This window comes from Vulpes vulpes, chromosome 4 (assembly GCF_048418805.1).
Source record: "Vulpes vulpes isolate BD-2025 chromosome 4, VulVul3, whole genome shotgun sequence".
Lineage (NCBI taxonomy): Eukaryota > Metazoa > Chordata > Mammalia > Carnivora > Canidae > Vulpes > Vulpes vulpes.
This window is the reverse complement of record NC_132783.1, coordinates 98833292-98858779: the sequence shown is the minus strand read 5'-3', so window position 1 is coordinate 98858779 and position 25488 is coordinate 98833292. Positions and strand designations below refer to the sequence as shown.

Here is a 25488-nt window from a genome sequence, read left to right as displayed (position 1 = left end):
GAGAATAATGAACTAAAGACATCACTGATATTAATAAAGGAAGATAACTGAAAAGCACAGAATTATTTTATGCTTAGACAAGACAGAAATATAATGAATACGACCTACAGACTGGAATTGAGACAAGAACAGAATTATTCATGGAACCCACTATATGAAAAAGAAATAAAGGAGGAAACATGGGGCAGGGGCAGGGGCATGGGGTGATAGGAGGTGTCTTGGTTGTTTCTTTGAAAACTAACTTAGGAAATAAGATAATTATCATTACACAGGAAAAAAAGCCATTGACAAATACATAATTTTTGTGCCTATAACATTGATACCAAATACAATTTAAACCAAAAAGGGTATATAATCCTTGCTTATTTTACAAATAAGATCTAAAATAACAGACAAGATAATAAGACGTATAAAATAACATTTACAAAGATCTTTCCATATAGTTCTCAAACTTTAAAGAATTTTTAATCATATTCATATTGCAAAGATAATATGAATAGGTTGAGATAATAAGATTATGGGAAGAGAAAACAAAAAAATTAGATGAAAACAAGAGAGACTTGACTGAAGGAAGCATAGAAAGGAGTGTATGCCCTAAGATCTCTTCAGATTGTCAATCTAAGATCAGTTCAATACTCTTATGGGTAATACAGATATAGATGAAAAGAATAGGGATGGGCCTACAAAGGGATGATGCTAAACTATGTCATCAATACTTTGGTGTACAAGCATTAATAAATCTGTTATTACTGTTGCTTGAAATCAACATAATCTCAAAATTTGATTAGGCGACATAGGTAGAGTTCTCCAAAAGCCAGAGAAAGATGTTATCAGTATAATTATCAAATTATAATTAAAGAATTTGGTACAAGGAATTTACTTGTTAATGCCAGAGTTCAAGAAAAACAATCATTAGCACCACTATTATCAAGTGCTTTTTGGACTATGGTAAGTAATAGTCCATGTGCTATTATCACATTTAACCAGTACAACCACCCTATAAGGTAGATAGTTATAATCCGTATTTTACAAATGGTAGCACTGAAAGTTACAGAAATGCCCAAAGTTGCATAGTAGTAATACAGTAGAGGCAGGAAGTAAAGCTAGGTCTGATACCAAACAAAGCCTGAGCTAAAGAGCTAAAACCTATGAATATTTTAAACTTAAACTATGAAGTATAGAATGTTTAGGGTCTAAAACCACAAAATATGTCCAAATATTTAACTTATTTCAAATATATAACTACATCAAGAAGATGGAAGAAATTTCAGTAACACCACTGAATATGTCTAGGTAAAAGCATGCAGCTAAATAGCTAAGTTATAAACTGACGATGAGTTAGAGGTACATGAGTGGACACAATTCACAAATCCACTAAAGAAACACAGTTAAGTTTCAGATACAAACAAGGGAATTTAATCAATTCAATCAAGGGTAGCAATGATAGTAATACCCAGAAAGAGACTTTAAACAAGAAATAGAGCTTTGAACAAGAAAAGACTAGACATTAGTTTGATTCCTTCGTGCTAAGCAGAAAACACTCCTTAAACACAGAAGGGAAGTAGAAGCTAATCCTATCAAATTTCCAAGAATAATTCTCCCTAACCTGTTGGTTGGTGAGACTGCCAGCAACATTACTTTTCTTGGCAGTTCACATAGATAAGCAAAAATGAGAGATAAGTATTTAGAGACCTGAGCCCGTATCTAATAAAATATACATAGGCCCCTGCCTTACATAAAGTAGAGCTACTTTGCCTCCATGAACTTGTAAACAAGGCCATAATTTATAGAATATCAAGATATTCCCATAGGAATATTATAGGAATATCAAGATATTCCCATAGGTAACTATGATAGGCACAAAATAAGGAAGTCAAAGTTCTAAGGTTCTGAATCTTAGGATTCCAAATTAAGACAATCAAAGATGAATAATTCTTTCCCACTCTCCATCCCTACTCCCACCTTGCAAACCTGTACAAACAAACAAATAAATACTGCTTTAAAAATATGTGATATAAACATTAAAAAGAGAAGGATGGTAAAAATAATTGTAAAGGAAGGGTCTTTATATTATATAAAGATAGTATTTGAAGACAAAACGTAGAACTAAAAGAGGTAATGGAGCAAGATGATGTCCACCCCCAATCATACAAGAGACAAAGAATTCAGAGACTATCCATGAAAATCAGGACTAAAGAGTCATACTGAAATGACATTCAACTACACATTTTTCCAAATGTAGGAGGGATCATTTTTACACCTGTGCAGAAGGTCATCTATATACTAAATAAATGCTAAATATGCTAAATAAATGCTATTAACCCAAGCCTACACTAATAAGCTTTCATAATAAAGAATAGAACAGCTATGGAGTACGTATTTTTAAAAGTTTTTCGGAAGCATAGTTAATTCAGAAAATTAACAGAGATTTTGAAAACTGGGAAGGATACTAAGTTAAATATTATTTGAAAAGGTGTCAGGGGAGTCTGGCTGGCTCAGTTGGAACAAACATGCAATTCTTGATCTCTGGGTCGTGAGTTTGAGCCGCATGTTGGCTGTGGAGTTACTTAAATAAAACTTAAAAAAAAAAAATAAAAGGAAAGGACATAAAGCAGATGGTTAAACAGTGAAAAGCAGTGTTCTGAAAATGAAGACAAATAAAGATACTGAAATAGAAACAATGAAGGTATAAAGGAATAGAAAACTGCAAAGGAATGCAGGTGATTATATAGGGGAGTTAAAGAGACAACTTGAAAAAATATTAATTTGAAAAACTAAAGAGAAAAATGTATAAATAACAGTTATCAGAAGAGCTAAGGCTGTAATATGAAATTAACACTTTAATCTCAGTACACCATGAAAAATTTTTGAAATGTCTCTAATCAAGGAGACTAAACAAGAGGATGTGCATGGGTCCAGCAGATATGTGTCCCTGGAAATACTCAAAGCTAACGGTGGTCCTTAGAGTCCCATTCCTAAGAAAAGAGAGAGAGGTTCTTAATAATGCTCAGGGCTGCAATCATAGAAAACTGTCCTTAAGAACATGTGACTTCTAAGTTTAGGTTTGCTCATTACACTAAAAATAGGCTTGATGAGAAAGTATAATGACTAAAGGAGCATCCACTGAGTCTCCACGGTTTCTGAAATCTAAATTTGAGACTTCTCTAGTGCTCATAGGAAGTGAAGTAGAACCTCTACATTAGGACAGGAGGTGGAGGCCTCATGATGAAGAACTAGGAAGTTTCTGAGTATGGAAGCTGGAAAGCTGGCGGTTATCAACTGTTCTCTTTCTTGAGATTAAAACGGTTTTAAAAACAGAATATACTGGGGCACCTGGCTGGCTCAGTTGGTGGAGCATGCAACTCTTGATCTTGGGGTCATGAGTTCAACCCTCACACTGGGTGCAGTGCTTACTTAAAAAAATAAATAAATAGGGCAGGCTGGGGGGCTCAGTGCGCCACCTTCAGTCCACGGCGTGATCCTGGAGACCCGGGATTGAGTCCCACATCGGGCTCCCTGCATGGAGCCTGCTTCTCCCTCTGCCTGTGTCTCTGCCTCTCTCTCTCTCTTCTCCGTGTATTCTCATGAATAAATAAATAAAAACTTTAAAATAAATAAACAAACAAACAAATAAATAAATAAATAAATAAAATAAACGCACAATGTAAATCTTTCTCAAGCTGAAAGACACACAAAGAAACAAAGAGAAATGTTCTTTGCAAAAAGAAAAAGAAAATGCACAGCAAGAAAAATAAACAAATATTTTCCATGTGGTTTCTTGCTATTAGAATGGAGCTCATTAGGTTTCTTGTGTCCTTGAGGACCACCAAACCTACCATGTGGTAATGTTATGTTTGCACCATCAATGATTGCTTGTGCCAGTTCATGATCATTGCTCTCAAAAGCATGTGCTGCAGCCTTCAAGGCATCCCAAATCTCTTTACGGCCTTCAAAAGCTGGTGCAGTATCCCAAAATTCGTCCCTCTTGCTGCGTAGTTGTCCATCTGTCATGGGATAATCGCTTTTCCATTTGGGTTTCTCCTTTTTCAAAGGCTGGTTACGACCTAAAGCGACTGAAAAGAAAGAAAAAAAGCTGTCGTCAAAACCAAAACTTATAACTGATGTATTAAAAGTTATCTGGTCATGGGAAGCCTGGGTGGCTTAGTGGTTGAGCATCTGCCTTCAGCTCAGGGCGTGAGTCCGGGACTTGATCCCACACTGGGCTCCCCGCTGGGAGCCTGCTTCTCCCTCTGCCTGTGTCTCTGCTTCTCTCTCTCTGTGTCTCTCATGAGTAAATAAATCTTAAAAAAAAAAAAAAAAGTTATCTGTTCATTCCTCTTTGATTCATTCATCAAAATTATAGCTAGAAGTTTGCCTACTAATTAATTCTTGTATTCTGAAATTTCCCATTTTAGAATTACAAGAGCAAATGGAGATATTAGATGGCTCTATCCAAAATGTCCAGTGACAAGTTAAGAACTCTCTTCAACTCAGTATGCCTTCTCCAAAGGATGGTTTTAAAAATTACTAAGAAAAACAGCAATTAAGTGTTTCATCAGGGGCAGCCCAGGTGGCTCAGCGGTTTAGCGCCTGCCTTCAGCCCAGGGCATGATCCTGGAGACCTGAGATCGAGTCCCACGTCGGGCTCCCTGCATGGAGCCTGCTTCTCCCTCTGCCTGTGTCTCTGCCTCTTTCTCTCTCTCTCTCTCTCTCTCTGTCTCTCATAAATAAATAAAATCTTAAAAAAAAAAAAAGTGTTTCATCAGACAATAATGGCAAGATTTTAAAAAGTCAAAGGATGCCATAAAAGAGGTAAGATACTACGAAAAATCAAGTAGCAAATTAGCTTGAATCTCAGGACTCTGGACATGTGACGCCAAAAAGTAGGACCTGAGAAATTCTTAGGAGGAGAAAGACTGCTTTGTGGTGTCCAAAGTAACAGTCAAAACCACTAGCTCCATGAGGAAACCTGACCACAGGAGCACTCCACTCTGGACTTCAGTCAAGGAACTGTAAATGCCTCTCTCTGAACCCCATATACGAGCTAATTTGGAAAGGATGAGAGAGATGGTTAGAAATCAGTGCTTCACTTTTTGGAGAAAATAGGACCACAGGAGGACTCCAACCAGCAGAACTACATTACCCCACTCTAGTTTCAAACCTAGAGAAGAAAAAAGAGAGTGTCTACTCCTCTTTTGCTGTAAAAGGCAGCATAGCTCCTTAGGGAATGTTACATAGTAATTAATAATGCTAGAACAAGTCTGTTGTAGCTTCTTTTACCTAGATACTTACCTGGCTTATGATCACCAATCTCATACCAATACAGAGAGCCATTCTTAATCTTACGCAGTGCCATAGATAAGAAATAGTTTGACAGACGGAAAAATAAGTAAAAAGAAAATTGAGGCTTGATGGAATCTAGGGTAAGAGTAGGTGGGAAGTAAATGACAGTGGTAGGAAGGAGAGGGTATGCATCAAAATTCACTGTTCTATATTTAATTGCAGAAAGAATACTAATTTAAAAGAAATTACTCTCAAAATGGTTCTAAAGAAGCTACGAAATTAACCACTCCCTTACTGGCCTATAGCCAAATGAAATTTGGGCTATTCATAACAGAAATAAAATTACACCAGTCCTTGGGCAATCTCTATACTGTACACCAGGCTATGTTCCTGATAACAGAACAAACTAATGCAACAAAGTGTATCTGGTTTGATGCTTGGATTAAACCATGCTTTTTCCACATAATCTGGCTATTTTATCTCAAGGAAAAAGACAGCAGGCCATGCCACCGTCAGCTATTTTTCTCTTAAAACATTCAGTGTTTGACTCCCTGTAATTTTTGGCCCTGTAGCTTATCCATCCTAATAAAATGCCAACCAGTTGGGGGATCCCTGGGTGGCGCAGTGGTTTGGCGCCTGCCTTTGGCCCAGGACGCGATCCTGGAGACGAGAGATCGGGTCCCACATCGGGCTCCCTGCGTGGAGCCTGCTTCTCCCTCTGCCTGTGTCTCTGCCTCTATCATGAATAAATAAAATCTTAAAAAAAAAAAAAATGCCAACCAGTTGAGTTCTAAAAAGGTATGAAAAGTAAAGTAGGAAAACAGTCTATGTAGTAGCAGGGCTGGAAAGACAAACCAAGTATCCCCTTTAAGAAGTATTTACCGAACATTCATTAAGGGTAACAGTATAGATGTGTGTATCAGGTTTAATTCAAATATGAGAAACACAATCTATACTAACGATTTTCCCCTGCATTTTCCAAATAACAAATAAATGTATACAGAGCATTATTCTCTAAAAGGTGTTCAGAATACACCAGGTAATCACAATCCCCTAGTGATTCTACCAACAAGATAAAATGAAAGGCAAATTTATTTTCTGCTATATTAACCTTTAGATAAGTAAGTAATAGTTTAGGGACAACACTCAGTTTACTGAATAGAGAGTAGAAGACAGGATACAATAGGTAAATACCTATTTGAATTAAGTATCTATTCAATATTCAAATGATTATACATTACTCAAAGTTATCTATTCAATATTCAAATAAGACACCAATTTGAATAAAGTTTTGAGTCTTTCTGAATAGTTCCAGAGAACTGTTTAGCCTCCCATATATTAAATGTACCAGAGGAAAAAAAAATCTGTTACAATTCTGTCATTGTAAAAAAAAAAAAAAAATTCTGTCAAAAAGCAAAAACAACAAAACCTCAACAATCTCAGTACTTAAACCTAAGAAACCGAAAGAGGTTTCTCAGAGGGATCCACCAGAAAAACAATCTAATTTTAAAGGTAAAAAACAGGGGTGCCTGGGTAGCTCACTGGGTTAAGTGTCTGACTTTGACTCAGGTGATGATCTGGGGTTCTGCGATCAAGCCCTATGTCAGGCTATGTATTCAGTGGGGGAGTCTGCTTCTCCCTCTCCTTTTGCCCCTCCCCCTGCTCATTGTCTCTCTCATATAAATGAATAAAATCTTAAAAAAAAAAGTTAAGGTAGAAAATACTTTGGAAAAAGCAAGCTCTCTTCCTTAATGAATATGAGGTAGCTTTATTTTACCTCTCCTTACCTAATGAAGGCGTAAGAACAAAGTCCCCAAAAGAGGACAAATGACACATTATACTTAATCACTCCAAATCCGTTTCAAATCTATATACTGTAAAGTTCCAAAGTAATTACTTTATGTAAGAGTAAGAAAGACAAAATAAATACTTGTAACATCAAATAAGCTTCCTTTTCTCTGTCTTGGTCTCTACTTTTCTCTGTATTACAAACATGTAATAAAGAATGTCTATTATTAAAATACTTAAGTCTTTACAACATAAACTATTTTAGTGAAACCGCTGAGCAGGGCAGAATTTTCATTACAAAATATGAAGTTAAAGTTTCTTTTTTTTTTTTTAAGATTTTATTTATTCATGAAAGATACAGAGACATAGGCAGAGATAGAAGCAGGCTCAATCCAGGGACTCCAGGATCACACTCTGGGCTGAAGGCAGACACCTAACCGCTGAGTCACCCAGCATCCCTAAAAGCTTCATTAAGGGGTGTCTGGGTGGCTCAGTTGGTTAAGTGTCTGTCTCTTGATCTCAGCTCAGGTCTTGATCTCAGGGTTCTGAGTTCAAGCCCTGCACTGGGCTCCACACTGAGCATGGAGCCTACTTAAATAAATATACAAATAAAATAAAAAGCTTCATTTTAAACTAAATGCAATTTATTGCCTAACTTATCTTTGTTAAATGAACTGGGGAAAAATGGATATTTAGCAAAAGCATTTAAACTATGTTCTTGTGAAAACATTTAGGGTTTTATAGGATTTAATATTTGTAAAGCACCACAAAAGGATTGGTATATAATAAAACTGCAAATGTGTTTGCTAAGTAAAAATAAATTTGGGAATACTATATATATGAAATCAAAAGCCTTGACATGTTTTTCAAAAATATACAGGCTAAGTCTTTTCTCATAACTTCTGAATAGAATTTGACATTCTAAGAATTTAACATAAAGTGCCTTCCTCAGTTTTAAAAAGAACTGTTCTGATTGTCATGCACATCCTGTGCATTTATGAGTATATTTTCTAGAAATTGGTCACCAAATGTTGTGCTTCGATTTTAGCTGACATCACAAACTTGAATTTCTGAAAATACCTAGACATAGAAATCAACCTAGGAGCAAAGAAGCTATGTTTTTTTTTTTTTTGCACCAAGTCATTCTCAATTATGAAGAAAACAAAGTAAACTATGTATATTCAATTAGATTATATCTCATGCTCTGATACTTTCAGGTTTCTCTCTCATACATCATCTGACTCCTGACACCAAGACAGATGCTCAGTACCATTCATATATCTGGGACTAAGTACAGTATTATGCTCTAACAATAGATTTAAACAGGAAACAGTTCTTATTCCCCAAATTTCTGTTTTAAATCTTTAAACTGCAGGCAACCAACCACATTGTTTTTTATTTTTTATTTATCTCTTTAAAAATATTTTATTTATTTATTCATGAGAGACAGAGATAGGTAGAGAGATAGAGAGATAGAGAGAGAGAGAGAGGCAGAGACACAGGCAGAAGGAGAAGGCAGCCCCATGCAGGAAGCCCACTACATTGTTTTTAATTCCATGGTTTAACATATAATAAAAGATTAATAAAGAAACCTAATTATTTTATTCAGAAAATACCCTTCTTTCCCCCATCAATCCAGTTACTTTCTTTTTTATTAAAAGATTTTATTCATTTATTCATGAGAGACACAGTGAGAGGCAAGACACACAGGCAGAGGGAGGAGAAGCAGGCTACATGCAGGAGATCCTGGGACTCCAGGATCACGCCCTGAGCCGAAGGCAGATGTTCAACCACTGAGCCACCCAGGCTCCCCAAGCCAGTTATTTTCTAAAACTTTGCCAAAAACTCACCTTCTCAGAAGCCTCTTAATCACATTCATCTACTCATATTATCTTTCCTTATAACTGGTCAGCACTTCTTCCCACTCTGATAAATAGATCGATCTAACATGCAGTTTGCTTTTCGGGATCTATTATCTTAAATATTTATTTTTACTCGACAATTAAATGCGTTTGGCAAAAAAAATTCACTTTGGCATTCTATTGATAAAAAACAATGATCTCAGAGCAATTGGGTGGCTCAGTGGTTGAATGTCTGCCTTTGGCTCAGGGCGTGATCCCGGAGTCCCAGGATCGAGTCCCACGTGAAACTCCCTGCATGGAGCCTGCTTCTCCCTCTGCCTTTGTCTCTGCCTCTGTGTGTGTGTGTCTCATGAATGGATGAATGCATACATAAACACATAAATGAATGAATGAATGAATGCATAAAATAGTAATAATATTGGGACTCTTCAAATGAATAAAGGAGAAGCCATAGCATATAAATATGATATGACTCATATACTAATAGCTTTAACAGATTAAAAAACAGAGCATTCCATTTCGCTAACACAACATCCTAAGGGAAAAGACTGAATATTTAAAGAGCTCACCATCAAAGGACAAAGTGTTGTTTCAAAGAATTCTGAAAACTTGAAAGTAACAAGGAATAGGATTTGTATGATGTCCCTATAATTAGATTGATTAGAGTCTGAAGATCATGAAAACGAAAGGGAAATTTTTGTCACTCCCAAGAATTAAGAATAGATCCCACAGAACTCTTCCGTAACAGATAGTGCTGGCCTAAAACGATACTCGTATTTTATTCTCATGTAAATTTAGAATGCACTAACAAACACACACATACTACATATATTCCCTTTACCTAAAGCAACTATCAAAATAAAGATAGGGAGATAAATGCTTAAACTAACAGTACCAACATACCAACAGTCAAAACCATTTCCCATAACTTCTCTAATATCTGAGAATTTAGATGTGGAAGAGATATTAGATAGTACCAGCCAACTTTATTATTTGACGGGAAGGTAAGGAAGACCTAACAAGGATAAATGACTTGCTCAAGATCAAAAAGAGCCAAAACTAGAACCCAGATGACTAGAATCAAAGTCCAGAGTTCTCTTTGCATCATAGCACTCCATGTCTAACCAAGGCTGAGAAATGTGGTTTTCTTTACATACCAAATCAATTATAAGCGTCATTCAAAATAAAGCATGTGTTGTTTTTCTAGCAGCATTGATCTTTCATAGGCTTTGTTATAGGAGCAATGGAATGTCTCCGATTGGACAAAGGAAAAGCTAACTGAGCAGTACCAGATCCCCAACCTATCTCATCTACCACCTAATTAATTTCTTTGGAGAGATCATGCTTACTAAAGAGAAATCCTGTAATAAGGGAAGAGGTAATGCAGTTTTCTAGTTTGTCAGTTTCAACTTGTAAGTCCTCAGCACCTGTAACAGATTAGGCACCAAACATCATATGTATGCATATCTAAGTGAGTAAATACACCATTTTAATGCTATCTTATAAAAAGTAAAAACATAATTTTAAAGGCATATATATAATTTCTAATGTTGTCTGAACTAGTTTTATTGAGGGGGGGCGAATAAACAAACATATGGTCTCCTGGCCCTGTTTTTTTTTTTTTTTTAAAGATTTTATTTATTTATTTATAGACACAGAGTGAGAGAGGCAGAGACACGGGCAGAGGGAGAAGCAGGCTCCGTGCAGGGAGCCCGATGTGGGACTTGATCCTGAGTCTCCAGGATCACACCCCAGTCTGTAGGCGGTGCCAAACCGCTGCACTACCGGGGCTGCACTGGCCCTGTTTTTTAAAGTATAAATCCACTTACCAATGGCCTGAACATACCAATAGGCAAGAGGAAAGCCAACCTACAACAATAGTATGTCCAAGGACTTTTCCTTTTCTTTAAATAAATTTATTTTTTATTGGTGTTCAATTTGCCAACATACAGAATAACACCCAGTGCTCATCCCATCAAGTGCCCACCTCAGTACCCGACACCCAGTCACCCCCACCCCCCGCCCTCCTCCCCTTCCACTACCCCTAGTTCGTTTCCCAGAGGTAGGAGTCTCTCGTGTTCTGTCTCCCTTTCTGGTATTTCCCACTTATTTTTTCTCCTTTTCCCTTTATTCCCTTTCACTATTATTTATATTCCCCAAATGAATGAGACCGTATGATGTTTGTCCTTCTCCGACTGACTTATTTCACTCAGCATTAATACCCTCCAGTTCCATCCACGTTGAAGCAAATGGTGGGTATTTGTCGATTCTAATGGCTGAGTAATATTCCATTGTATACATAGACCACATCTTCTTTATCCATTCATCTTTCGATGGACACCGAGGCTCCTTCCACAGTTTGGCTATTGTGGACATAGCTGCTATACACATTGGGGTGCAGGTGTCCCGGCGTTTCACTGCATCTGTATCTTTGGGGTAAATCCCCAGCAGTGCAATTGCTGGGTTGTATGGCAGATCTATTTTTAACTCTTTGAGGAACCTCCACACAGTTTTCCAGAGTGGCTGCACTAGTTCACATTCCCACCAACAGTGTAAGAGGGTTCCCTTTTCTCTGCATCCTCTCCAACATTTGTGGTTTCCTGCCTTGTTGATTTTCCCCATTCTCACTGGTGTGAGGTGGTATCTCATTGTGGTTTTGATTTGTATTTCCCTGATGGCAAGTGATGCAGAGCATTTTCTCATGTGCTTGTTGGCCATGCCAAGGACTTTTCTTAATGGGCAAGTCTCTTTTAAAATGTTACACAAATGGGGCAGCCCGGTGGCACAGCGGTTAAGCGCCGCCTGCAGCCCAGGGCGTGATCATGGAGACCCGGGATCGAGGGTCTGCTTCTCCCTCTGTCTGTGTCTCTGCCTCTCTCTCTCTAGCTGTGTCTCTATGAATAAATACAATCTTAAAAAAAATTTAAAAAAAAAGTTACACAAATGTGCTCACTTTGGCAGCATACTTACTAAAGTTGGATCGATACAGAGATTAGCATGGCCCTCACAAAGGGATGACATGCAAATTCACGAAGCATTCCATATTAAAAAAAAAAGTTACAGAAACATAGAGTTAAACCCCACAAATGCACAGAAAGTAAGCCCCAATTTTGCTTGGAAGGCTGAAATTACATAAAATTGGAACTAAGAATATTGTCACGTAACAGAATATCGTCACGTAACAGGAGCCCATTGTACCTTCTAAGAAATATATGAAATTTTCAGATGGTTCATTCTACTGAGTTGGGGGAATGGTTTTATCTTGAATTACATTCTTTGCAATGTAAGGACCTTTACTTCTATGAATTTATGGGTAGTTCAAGGGATAGAAGTACATACAAGTCAAGGATGCCCATCCTCCCAACTATTTAACCTTGTTTTGAAAGTGTTAGCCAGCATAATCAGACAGAACAAAACAATCAGAAGTGTAAGAACCAGAAAGGAAGAAGTAAAACCATCTCTAATTGCAGATGTTATGATAGTGTGACTGAAAATACAAGAAAATCAGTCCTCAAATTGCATAAAAATCAATATGGTAATAAGATGTAAAATATAAGGGCGACCCGGGTGGCTCAGCAGTTTGGTGCCTTCAGTCCAGGGCCTGATCCTGGAGACCCAGGATCAAGTCCCACGTCGGCTCCCTGCATGGAGCCTGCTTCTCCCTCTGCCCCTCTCTGTATCTCTCATGAATAAATAAATAAAATCTTAAAAAAAAAAAAAGAAGATATAAAATGTAAGCCTTATATACATAAAATATCCAGCTAGAAGATATAATAGAAAAGATCCCATGTATAACAGTAACAGAAAATATACAATACTTGGAATGCAACACCTATTATTAGGATATATTTTTTAAACTCCTGAAAGTCCCACAAGTAGACAAGACTTTAACAAGATTAAGATATCTCTTGTACTTGGACATTAACATTATAAAGATGTTAATTCTTTCCAAGTGAATATCTACATTTAACATGTTTCCAATGAAAATAATTTTTTAAAAATTTTTATTTATTTATTCACTCACGAGAGACACAGAGAGAGAGAGAGAGAGAGAGAGAGAGAGGCAGAGACACAGGCAGAGGGAGAAGCAGGCTCCATGCAGAGAGCCCGACGTGGGACTCCGATCCCGGGTCTCCAGGATCATGCCCCAGGTTGTAGGCAGCGCTAAACTGCTGGGCCACCCGGGCTTCCTGAAAATAATTTTTAAAAAACTTTGAAGCTAGATGAGTTGATTGGTTTTTTTTTTATTTTTTTTATTTTTTATTTTTTATTTATGATAGTCACACAGAGAGAGAGAGAGAGAGGCAGAGGGAGAAGCAGGCTCCATGCACCGGGAGCCCGACTTGGGACTCGATCCCGGGTCTCCAGGATCACGCCCTGGGCCAAAGGCAGGCGCTAAACCACTGTGCCACCCAGGGATCCCCTAGATGAGTTGATTGTAAAAACAAATGGGTGAGAAGAGCTAGGAGAATCTTGAAAAAGCAGCACAACAAAGGGGCTGGCATTACAAATATTAAATATAACAAATATTAAAACATAAAACCGCTACAATTCAAAGTGTGTAAGGCATATGAATATTTAGAATATAATGCAGTTCAGAAAAAAATCCATATATACATGGATATTTAATATATGACAGAGATTTTATCTTAAACTGTTGGGAAAAAATGGGCATTTTAACTAACAGTGTTAGGACTGGATAGCCATTTGGAAAAAAGATAAAATTGGGTCAACATTTTAAACTGTATACCAAAATAAATTTTACATGAATCAAAGATCTAAATGTAAAAACTGAAATAATGTATGTACTACAAGAAAATATAGATAAATTTCTCCATAACCAAGGATAACAAATGCTTTTCCAGAAGCAATGAGAAAAGACTTAATCTTCATATGGGGGCAGAAGGAGTCAAAATACAAATGACTAGCTTGGAGAAAGTATCCATAACTTCTATCACAAAGGGCTGATCTCTATAGTATAAAAAACTAAAAGTGGAGAAGACAAAAAGCAAAAACTGTTAAATGAGAAATGGGCAAGAGGTGTGAACATCCAGTTCAAAGAACAAAAAAGTTAAATGATGTATAAAATAATTTCCAATCTCCTTCATAAGAGAAAAGTAAGTAAAACTTGCTTGTTACTCTTAGGCAACAATTCACGAATCTGACACTGGTAAGGTGTGGAAAAGTAAGATATTTTCCTACATTTGAGGTAGGAGTCTGAGATCCCATAGGATTATTATCCAAAGGATTCCCAATGGAGGGGGAATTTGGCAACATCTAATATAATCAGTTATTTATCCATTGAGCCAGCAATTCCAGTTTTGGGATTCTGCTTTCAAGATATACTCCATGTAGGAGCACCTGGGTGGCTTAGCTGGTTACCCATCTGCCTTTGGCTCAGGTCATGATCCCACGGTCCTGTGATGAAGCCCCACCTTGGGCTCCCTGCTCAATGGGAGTCTGGTTTTCCTTCTACCTCTGCCTCTTCCTCCCCTCTTGTATGCTCTCTCTCAAATAAATAAGTAAAATCTTAAAAAAAAAAAAGATATACGCCACGTAAATATGAAAGATTATTTCTTACAAGCTTGTTCGTATTAGACGCAATCTAATCGATGTATATGGTACAATATGATGAAATATAATGCAACTGTAAAGAATATAGAATAGCAGAAAATCAAATATATATATAGTGATACATTACATATATATAGTGATACATTATATATATATATATATATATATATATAGTGATACATTTTGTTTAATAGGAGAAACAGCTACCTCTCTATATATCTGGTTTTATAAAAAACAAAAACAAAACAAGCACACACACTGGAAGAATAAACCAGAAATTAAAAAATGGTTATCTAAAAAGGGCTATGGGGTAGAAGAGACAGAGATGGGAGCAAGACTTCCAAGTATAGCTTTTTACAGATGTGACTTTTGAAAAATTGTAAATGTTTTACATTTTCAAAATAAAATCAAACCAAAAAAGTAAACTCTAATACTGAACACAGAACTAAATGAATCTGTGTATCAAATGTTAACATAACCATATATAGAAAATAATTATTTCAAGTCAGTTTTGAACATGATACTCTGATCATACATCTTTAGTGGGGTAAGTTTTTTCTTTTTTTTTGAGGGGGGGAAGAGAAAGAGAGAGAGAGAGGCAGAGACACACAGGCAGAGGGAGAAGCAGGCTCCATGCAGTGAGCCTGATGTGGGACTCGATCCCGGGTCTCCAGGATTATGCCCTTGGCTGAAGGTGGCACTAAACCGCTGAGCCACCAGGGCTGCCCTAGTGGGCTAAGTTTTAAGGAACAAAAAACAAACTACAAAAAATATCTTTAACTTCACTTAGCAGGTTAAAGTACTAAGAATTCATGTAGAATACTAATTACTATAATTCTATAACACTGGATATTTACTGTGGGATAAAGCAAATAAAAAGCTATTAATATCAATAGGAACTAAACTTTTAAAAAAGTATTTATTTGAGAAAGAGCATGAGGAAGAGAAGGAAGAGGGAGGAGAAGCAGACTCTCTGTTGAGGAGGGAGCCTGATGTTGGCTCCATCCCAAGACTCTGAGATCATGACCTGAGCCAAAGGTAGATGCTTAACCCACTGAGCCACCCAGGTGCCCCAGGAACTGAAATTTTTAATAAGAATGAAAAGTATATCAAATAAAACAAAAAACTTAGGTTAATTTTGAATTTTACACATCAATATGAACTCATAATTTAAAAAGTCTTTTACAGTTCTGTTGACTAAAAGGGCTTAGAAATAATGACAACCCAGTAGTAATAAGCATAGCTAGTTCCAGATTTTAGTTCTAAATACCACATCTGACTAAAAGCTCCTAGGGCATTTGGAGAAATGGTTAGTTTTATGACAAAGGTTGGAAAAATTAAAAGCAAGCCTGGGACATGTGGCTGGGCTGAGAGAACAAGTGCTCATTAACTAATGAGATCACCTCAAAGACACAAAGGTGACAGTATGAAGGAGACAACTGCTCCATCAATTTTGGAGCATAAAAAATGACTAGAATTGACTTTAATGTATTGAATAAACAAAAATTCATGAATCTTAATACTTCCAAAAGGGGGATATGGAAAAGAAAGGCTCTTTCTTACTGAAGAATGCCAGTGATGAAGAATGACATGTTTAAAACAATCATTCTTGGGCAGCCCGGGTGGCTCAGCGATTTAGCACTGCTTTCAGCCCAGGGTGTGATCCTGGAGACCTGGGATCGAGTCTCATGTCGGGCTCCCTACATGGAGCCTGCTTCTCCCTCTGCCTGTGTCTGCGCCTCTCTCTCTCTCTCTCTCTTTCTTTGTGTGTGTGTGTGTGTGCCTCTCATGAATAAATAAATAAAATCTTTAAAAATAAATAAATAAAACAATCATTGTTTACAACCCCATAATTGATTAGGGAAAGGATCAGCAATAGATATACTAAAACATCATTGGTAACAGGACATACAATACAAGCTGTCAGAGAATCACCCCGTATACTGCTAATTACTAAGGAAAAATTACATTGTAGGTATCTAACACTCATTACTTGAATGAAATAGCCAGATTCAAGCTCTTGATGCACTGCAATATGAAGTATAAAAAACAAAGACACAGTATTCTTATCCAGAATGTTTAACTGAATCTAGTTAAACTTCAAATCTGAACTTCTTATTTATAGAAAATATACAAAGGATAAAGGAAAAATTAAAGTGGTTTTAGACATGGCCAATTACCCACTAGAAGGCAAGACTTCCCAGTTGAGAACTAGTAGTCTACAACAAATGAGACAAAACGTGAACTATGATTGGAACCTGATTTGAAAAAAGTTACAGAAGACATTTTGGAATAGCTGGATAAATCTGAAAAAGACTAAATAACAGATATCATTAAGAAACTACTTTTAATATTCTTAGGTATATAATAGCATCATAGAGATGTAGGAAAATAGTCTTATTAATAAGGAAAGGCATGCTGAAGTTTTTAGAAGTGTCATGATGTTTACAACTTTCAAATAGTTCAGCTGTTAAAAGGGAAAGTGTGTTGGGGCACCTGGGTGGCTCAGAGGCTTAAGCATCTGACTCTTGGTTTTGGCTCAGGTCATGGCCTTAGGGTTGTGAGACTGAGCCCTGAGTGGGGCTCGGCCCTCAGCGTAGAGTCTGCTTGAGATTCTCTCCCTCGCCTTCTGCCCCTCTCCTGCTTGTGCACACGTTTTCTCTGTCTCTAAAATAAATAAATACATACATACATACATACATACAACCTTAAGACAAACATGTAAATATAGAAAAATGCTAACTAAATCTACAAGGGGAGTACATGATGAAGTGTTTATTATACTATTTTGCGTCTGAACATTTTTACAATAATTTTTTGGGGGGGAAAAAACCCAAACACTGAGAAGCAGTTAAGATTTGAATACAATAGGGACACCTGGGTGCCTCAGTGGGTTAAAAGTCTGACTTTGCCCCAGGTCATGATCTCAGGGTTCTGGGATCTAGCCCCGCACAGGGCTCCACACTCAGTGGGGTGTCTATTTCCTCCTGTCCTTCCCCCTCCCTCCACTTGTGCAGTCACTCTCTCTCAAATAAATACATTTTAATTTTTTTAAATAAATATTTTTAAAAAGATTTTAATATAATAAGGCACTTCAGTTCTGACCTTGCTATCTCATCACTTATGCTCAACATTATGTTTATAAAATTGTTGAAGTCACCCATGTTTGATTATAATAAAGAATCAGGGAACCGTAAGCTTACGATACCAAGCACATAATTCAGAAGCTAAATCTGTGCTACTCAAACTCCCAGTTTCAGAGTTCTATTTATAAATGTATGGCACATGCCTAATCCTCTCTCTCTCTCTCTCTCTTTTTTTTTTTTTTTTTGCCTAATCCTCTCATATATTCTCATGCTCAGATTCTAGTGCCTATCCTTGAGCACTGAAGACAGCCTGGACCATCTACAACACAAAATACAACAATTGAAGGGAAAGCTAGAAAACTCAAAAGGTCAAAGCAAAAGCAACAAAGCATCTAACATTATTAAATTACTTAGCCATGCATGGGCTAGAGATTATTTTGAACAAGGAGTTAATAAATAAGCAACAGTACCTAAAAAGAACACTAAATAGGGACACCTGGGTGGCTCAGTGGTTAAGCTTCTGCCTTTAGCCCAGCGTGTGATCCTGGAGTCTTGGGATTGAGTCCCACACCAGGCTCCCTGCATGGAGCCTGCTTCCCCCGCTGCCTGTGGCTCTGCCTCTCTCTCTGTCTCTCATGAATAAATAAATAAAACTTTTAAAAATAAAAAAAATAAAATAAAAAGAACACTAAATAATGAAAAACAATCCATTCACCAAGAAGATATAATAATCATAAATGTGTATACAACTAACAATAGGACTTCAAAGTATATGAAGCAAAAACTGATTAACTAAAGACCATTCCACAATTATACTTGGCTACCTCAACACTCTCTAATCAGCAACTGAAAGAGGGGAGATCCCTGGGTGGCTCAGCGGTTTAGCACCTGCCTTCGCCCCAGGGCGTAATCCCGGAGTCCTGAGATCAAGTCCCGCATCGGGCTCCCTACATGAAGCTTGCATCTCCCTCTGCCTATGTCTCTGCCTCTCTCTCTCTGTGTCTCTCATGAATGAATAAATAAAATCTTTTTTTTTTTGAATAAATAAAATCTTAAAAAGAAATCAGCAACTGAAAGAATAAGAAGACAGAAAAGTCAGCAAGAATACAAAAGACAGCAAGAACATTATCAATCAACCTGACATAAATGACACTGATAGGACATCCCACACAACAAGGAAAGAATATACATTCAGGGACGCCTGGGTGGCTCAATGGTTGAGCGTCTGCCTTTGGCTCAGGGCATGATCCTGGGGTCCTGGGATCAAGTCCCACATCAGGCTCCCTGCATGGAGGCTGCTTCTCCTCCCTCTGCCTGTGTTCTCTGCCTCTGTGTGTGTGTGTGTGTGTATCTCTTGTGAATAAATAAAATCTTTAAAAAATATATATATATATATATTCATATCAAGGGTATATATACCATTCACACCAAGATAGACAATATAAAACTTAAGAGAATGGAAATGACACAAAATATGCTCTATAATTAAAATGGAATTAAATTAGAAATTGATAACAGGGAGGCCTAGGTGGTTTGGGGGTTGAGTAGCTACCTTTGGCTCAGGGTGTGGTCCTGGGATGGAGTCCTTCGCATCAGGCTCCCCACAGGGAGCCTGTTTCTCCCTGGCTCTATGTCTCCGCCTCTCTCTGTGTGTCTCTCATGGATAAATAAACAAAATCTTACAAAAAATAAAAAAAGAAGAAGAAGAAGAAGAAGAAGAAGAAGAAGAAGAAGAAGAAGAAGAAAGAAGGAAGAAGAAGGAAGAAGAAGGAAGAAGGAGGAAGGAGGAGGAAGGAGGAGGAAGAAGGAGGAAGAAGAAGGAAGAAGAAGAAGGAAGGAGAAGGAAGAAGGAGGAAGAAGAAGGAAGAAGAAGGAAGAAGAAGGAAGAAGAAGGAAGAAGAAGAAGAAAAGAAGTCACCAGCACCACAGCCACAGGAGGGATCAGAACAGGGTGGAAGCTCTTTAAAAGCCTCATTCGCAAAATAAACTGTCATTTTTTGGCCTATGTAGAAGTTCTCTGGGAAATACTACTCATGGAGCTTGTCTTTATTTGACCTAACTTACAGCTTTCCCATAATGAACAGCCTTTTCCTGGGGGCATTTGTCAAAAACAATAAGCAGAAATTGTTTAACACTGCACCTGCAAGAAGTAGTGAAACATTTGGGGTAAGCAAGAAAGGCTAATCAAAGCCTGAGAATGAGATGTCCAGGAAAACTGACATACTTATGGGAAACTAAAAGGCTGCACATGCATAGGACTGTGGATTTACAGGACTGTGTATACGTCCAGGAAAGACCAAGAATGTACTAAAGTCTCACTTCTAACTGATACTGCGACTGTATAAGCAGGAAGTAAGAGCTAAGGCACAGCAATAAACTACCTCAGTTTTAAAGGTGAGCTCCAAATACGAACACAGTCTTGCACTAAAGAATTAGGAGAGTTACTGGTTTTGCATTTTTAAAGAAATATATCCAATCATTAGCTCACCACGAAGCTAACTAAGCAGAGACTTCAGAAGCCACATCTGGGGGCACCTGAGTGGCTCAGGGGTTGAGTGTCTGCCTTTGGCTCAGGTTGTTGATCCTGGGATCCTGGGATTGAGTCCCACATCAGGCTCCCCACAGGGAGCTTGCTTCTCCCACTGCCTCTGTGTCTCTCATGAATAAATAAGTGAAATCTTAAAAAAAAAAAAAAAAAAAGCCACATCTAATAAAGAATACAAACATCACAGAAAAAAAAAAGCAACAACAAAAACACTGAAGGAGAAGAATCTGACTTGAAGGGGTCATTATCTTAAATATTCAGTTTTTAACCAAAAAATTATGAGATATGCAAAGGAAGTATGGCCCACACACAAGGAGAAAAAAAAAGCAGATAATAGAAACTGTCACTGAGAAAATCCAGACATTGGACTTACTAGAGTTTAAGTCAGCTAGCTATCTTAAACATGTTCAAAGAACTAAAGGAAACCATGTGTAAAGAACTAAACGAATGAGAACTAAGTCTTTGTTGTTGTTTTTATAAAATTAGGCTTCATACTCAGTGTGAGGCTTGAACTCACAACCCCAAGATCAAGGGTCATATGCTCTACTGAGTCAGTTTGGCACCCCTGAGAACCAAGTCTTAATAAAGAGATAGAAAGTATTATTTTTTAAATATAAGCATAGGTGACACACAATGTTACATTATTTTCAGGTGTACAACATAGTGATTCAACATCTCTATTTGTTATGCTCTGCTCACCCCAAGTGTAGCTGCTATCTGTCACCACACAACCTGATTATAATATCATTGACCATATTCCCTATGCTGTGCCTTTTATTCCATGACTTACTCATTCCATAACTGGAAGCCTGTATCTCCTACTTCCTTCTCGTTACCCATTTTGTTCCCTTCACCACTCACGAGACAGAGATAGAAACTATGTTTAAATCACAGAGTTGGGCAGCCCCAGTGGTCCAGCGGTTAATGCCGCCTTCAGCCCGGGGTGTGATCCCAAAGACCCGGAATCGAGTCCCACGTCGGGCTCCCTGCATTAAGCCTGCTTCTCTGTCTGTTATCAATCAATCAATCAATCAATCAATCATGGAATTGAAAAGTGCAATAACAAATAAAAAATTCACCAGAGAGCCTCAGCAGCAGATCTGAGTAGGCAGCAGTCAGTGAACATGAAGATAGGCCCGTTGAGATGATCTAGTCTGAGGAACATTAAAAAAACGAAGGAAAATGAACAAAGCCTCAAGAGACCTTGACAAATGGTGTGACTATTAAGATTACCAATATATGTACACATAATGTGAGTCCTAGAAGGGAGAGAAAAAGGTGGAAGGAGTACTGGAAATAAAGGTGGTGCAAAACTTCTTATACATAACGCAAAATGTCGAACTACATAGCAAGAACAGTAACAAATTCTGAAATCCCTACCTAGACACATCAGACATCCTTAAACTGTCAAAAGCCAAACATAGAGATCTTGAAAGAATAAAGGGACTCATCACATATAAGACATCCTCAGAAGTTCAACAACTGATTTCTCATCAGAAGGCATGGACGACAGAAGGCAGTGAGATGGCAAATTCAAAACAATGAAAAGTCAATTAAGAATTCTATATCCAGGAAAAAGTGTATTTTGAAAATTAAGGAATAAGTAAAACATTCCCAGATAAACAAAAGCTAAGAGGATTTTTTGCTAGCAGACTAGCTCTGCAAAAAATACTATAGGAAGTCCTTCAGGCTGAAATAAAAGGATACTCACCAGTAACCTGAATATACACGAAGAAATGAAAAACATCAGCAAAGGCAAATTTATATGTGTAAATATGTAATTTGCATTTATGTACTTACATATATAAATGCACACAGGTCAATATAAAAGCCAGCAAATAGGGCAGCCCGGGTGGCTCAGCAGTTTAGCGCCGCCTTCAGCCCAGGGCCTGATCCTGGAGACCCGGGATCAAGTCCTCTCTGCATGGAACCTGCTTCTCTGCCTCTCTCTCTCTCTCCCTCTCTACACAGACATGTCTCTCATGAATAAATAAATAAAATTAAAAAAAAAAAAAAGCCAGCAAATATGTAAATCGTTTCCTACTTGTTCTTTTTTTTTTTTAAACGTAGGCCCCACACCCTGCATGAAGCCCAATATGTGGCTTGAACTCACAATCCTGAGGTCAAGATCTGAGCTAAGATCAAGAGTCAGATGCTTAACCAACTGAGCCAGCCAGGCGCCCTTCCTGTCTTTTGATTTAAAAAACAATCGGAGGGATGCCTGGGTGGCTCTGGCCATTGAGGCAGTTGAGTGTCTGCCTTTGACTTAAGGTGTGATCCCGGGACTGGGATCAAGTCCCACAGAGTCCCACATCGGGCTCCAGTACCACATTGGGCTCCCTGTGGAGAGCCTACTTTTCCCTTTGCTTCTCTCTCTGTCCGTCATGAATGAATAAATAAAATCTTTAAAAAATTGTATAAAACAATAATTATAAATCTGTTTTTATGTACATACAACGTATAAAGATGTTATTTATATGTCAATAACAACATGAAGAGGAAGTGGAAGAGACTATATAAAAGTTTTGATATGTTATTGACATTAGACTGGTTTCAATTTTAACTAGACTGTTATAAATTAAGACGTTCATTATAATCTCCAGAGAAACCACTAGGAAAATGACTCACAAATATATAGTAAAAGAAATTACAAGGGAATTAAAATGATACGCTAAAAAAAATCTAATACAAAATAAAGCATGAATAGAGGGATAGAAGAAAAAAAGGAATAAGATGTGTAGCAAAAAACCCAGCAAAATGGCAGGTATAAATACTATCTTACTAGTAATTACATGAAACATAAATATTAAGCATTTTAACAAAATGTTGAAATTTATAGGGGCACCTGGTTGGCTCAGTCAATAGAGTATGCAACTCTTGATCTTGGGGGTATAGGTTTGCCCCACATTGGGTACAGAGATTACTTAAGTTTTTTTGAATCTTAAAAACAATGTTGAAATTTACAGAATGGACAAAAAAAACCATCATTGAACTATATGCTGTCTATAAGGAATATTTTAGTTTTATTTTTTTAAAGATTTTATTTACTTATTCGTGAGAGACAGAGGCAGAGACACAGGGAGAGGGAGAAGCAAGCAGACTGCCTGCAGGGAGCCTGATACGGGATTCATCTGAGGACCCCAGGATCATGACCTAAGGCAAAGGCAAATGCTCAACCACTGAGTCACCCAGGCACCCCATAAGAGACACTTTAGATTGAAAAACACACTTAAGTTGAAAGCAAAAAAATGGAAAAAGATATACTGTGCAAGTAGTCACCAAAAGAGAGCTGGAGTGGATAGAGAAAATAGACTATATAACACATTTTTATTAGAGACATAGAAGGATATTTTATAATAGATCAATTAATTAGTTAGATATAGCACTTATAAACATATATGCCCTTAACAGAGTGCCAGAACATATGAAGGAAATACTGACAGAACTGGAGAGAAAAATCTACCATAGTTAGAAATCAGGATCTCCATTTTCAATGATGGATAGACTATCTAGACAAAACATCAATAAAGAAACAGATGACTTGAATAATACTATAACTCAGGGATCCCTGGGTGGCGCAGCAGTTTGGCGCCTGCCTTTGGCCCAGGGCGCGATCCTGGAGACCCGGGATCAAGTCCCACGTCGGGCTCCCGGTGCATGGAGCCTGCTTCTCCCTCTGCCTATGTCTCTGCCTCTCTCTCTCTCTGTGACTATCATTCATAAATAAATAAATAAATAAATAAATAAATAAATAAATAAATAAAACTAGAATACTGTGAACAATTAGTTGTACACCAGCAAATTAAATGATCTAGATGAAATGGACAAGTTCCGAGAAACAAATGATCAAAATTGACTTAAGAAGAAAGAGGGGCGCCTGGCTGGCTCAGTCAGTGGAGTATACGACTCTTGATCTTAGGGTTAGGAGTCTGAGTTCCACGCTGGGTGTAGAGATTACTGAAAAAAATTTGAAGGAGAAGAAGGAAGAGGAAGAACAACAACAGACCTATAACAAGAGATTGAATCAATAATCAAAGACCTCCCCAAGAAGAAAAGCCCAGAACAGTATGACTTCGCTGGTGAATTCTACTAAACATTTAAGGAATTAACACCAATCATTTTCAAATGCTTCCAAAAAAATAGAAGAGTAGAGAATACTTCCTAACTCATTCTATGAGGCTAGCATTACCCTAACCAAAGCCAGACAAAAATGACTACAAACAACCACCCCCCCGAAAAAAAAACATTAGACCAAGATCCTATAAGAAGGTAAACACAAAAATTCTCAACATAATACTAGCAAACAAAATTCAACAGCATAATAAACAGAATATAATACCATAACCAAGTGGACTTTGTCCCAGTAATGCAAGACTGGTTCAATATAAGAAAATCAATGGAATTAATATGACATGTTAATAGAATTAAGAAAAAAACATGCAATCACCTCTATGAATGCAAAAAAAAAAAAGCACTAGATAAAACTCAATATTCTTTCATGATAAAAGCCCTCATAAAGCTAGGAAGATTAGGGCACTTCCACAAAATGGTAAAGGGTCTTCATAAAAACCCCCACAGGGCAGCCCGGATGGCTCAGCGGTTTAGCGCTGCCTGCAGCCCAGGGCGTGATCCTGGAGACCCAGGATTGAGTCCCACGTCAGGCTCCCCACATGGAGCCTGCTTCTCCCTCCGCCTGTGTCTCTGCCTCTCTCTCTTTCTGTGTCTCTCATGAATAAATAAATAAAATCTTAAAAAGTAAAAATAAAAAACCCACAGTTAATATCACACTCAATGAAGAAATACTGAAAGCTTTCCCTCTAAGATCAAGAAAATGACAAAGAAAGAAACTCTTATTCTTGTTTAAACAGAGCAGGGAGGGAGAGAGATCCTATAGCAGTAACATGCAATAACTAGCGGCTCCTGTGTGGCTCAGTCAGTTGAGTCTGCCTTCAACTCAGGTCCTCAGGTTGTGATTCTAGCATCCTAGGATTAAGCCCCAGGTCAGGCTCCCTACTCGGTGGGAAGCCAGCTTCTCCCTCTCCTTTGCTGCTCCCCCTGCTTGTGCTTGCTTTCTCCCTCTGTCAAATAAATAAATTATAAAAATATTTTTTTAAAAAAAGGATTCAATAACAAAAATGTACATTCTAAGTACCTGTGAGCTGCAATCTCTCTCTCTCTCTCTCTCTCTCTCTCTCACACACACACACACACACACAGTATCTATTCTTTGGGAACTCAAACTTTTTAGTTCAGACATGTTTGAACTACATAAAAGAATATATAAAAACATTAAATATCTGTATTTATGCAATATCTGCATTGATGTAGAAAGGCACTACATACAATGGAA

General features: G+C 37.6%; 1 protein-coding gene and 1 non-coding gene across 5 annotated transcripts in view; one reads left to right on the top strand and one right to left on the bottom strand.

The window, feature by feature from the left end:
• Positions 1-25488, bottom strand: part of UBTD2 (ubiquitin domain containing 2) — a 69480-nt gene that overhangs the window by 14093 nt on the left and 29899 nt on the right. For 3 of the 4 annotated variants that reach the window (XM_072756591.1, XM_072756589.1, XM_072756590.1), the window contains one exon: positions 3837-4073. In XM_072756591.1, coding sequence (XP_072612692.1) covers positions 3837-4011 — 175 coding nt within the window. In that variant the 5' untranslated portion in view covers positions 4012-4073. Of the gene's footprint in view, positions 1-3836; positions 4074-21217; positions 21309-25488 lie in introns of those variants that run through there. The other variant, XM_026009570.2, reaches the window with a different exon arrangement.
• LOC112929102 (U6 spliceosomal RNA) lies at positions 11879-11982 on the top strand. Its single transcript, XR_003236876.1, has one exon. It is a non-coding gene; the product is annotated as a U6 spliceosomal RNA (small nuclear RNA).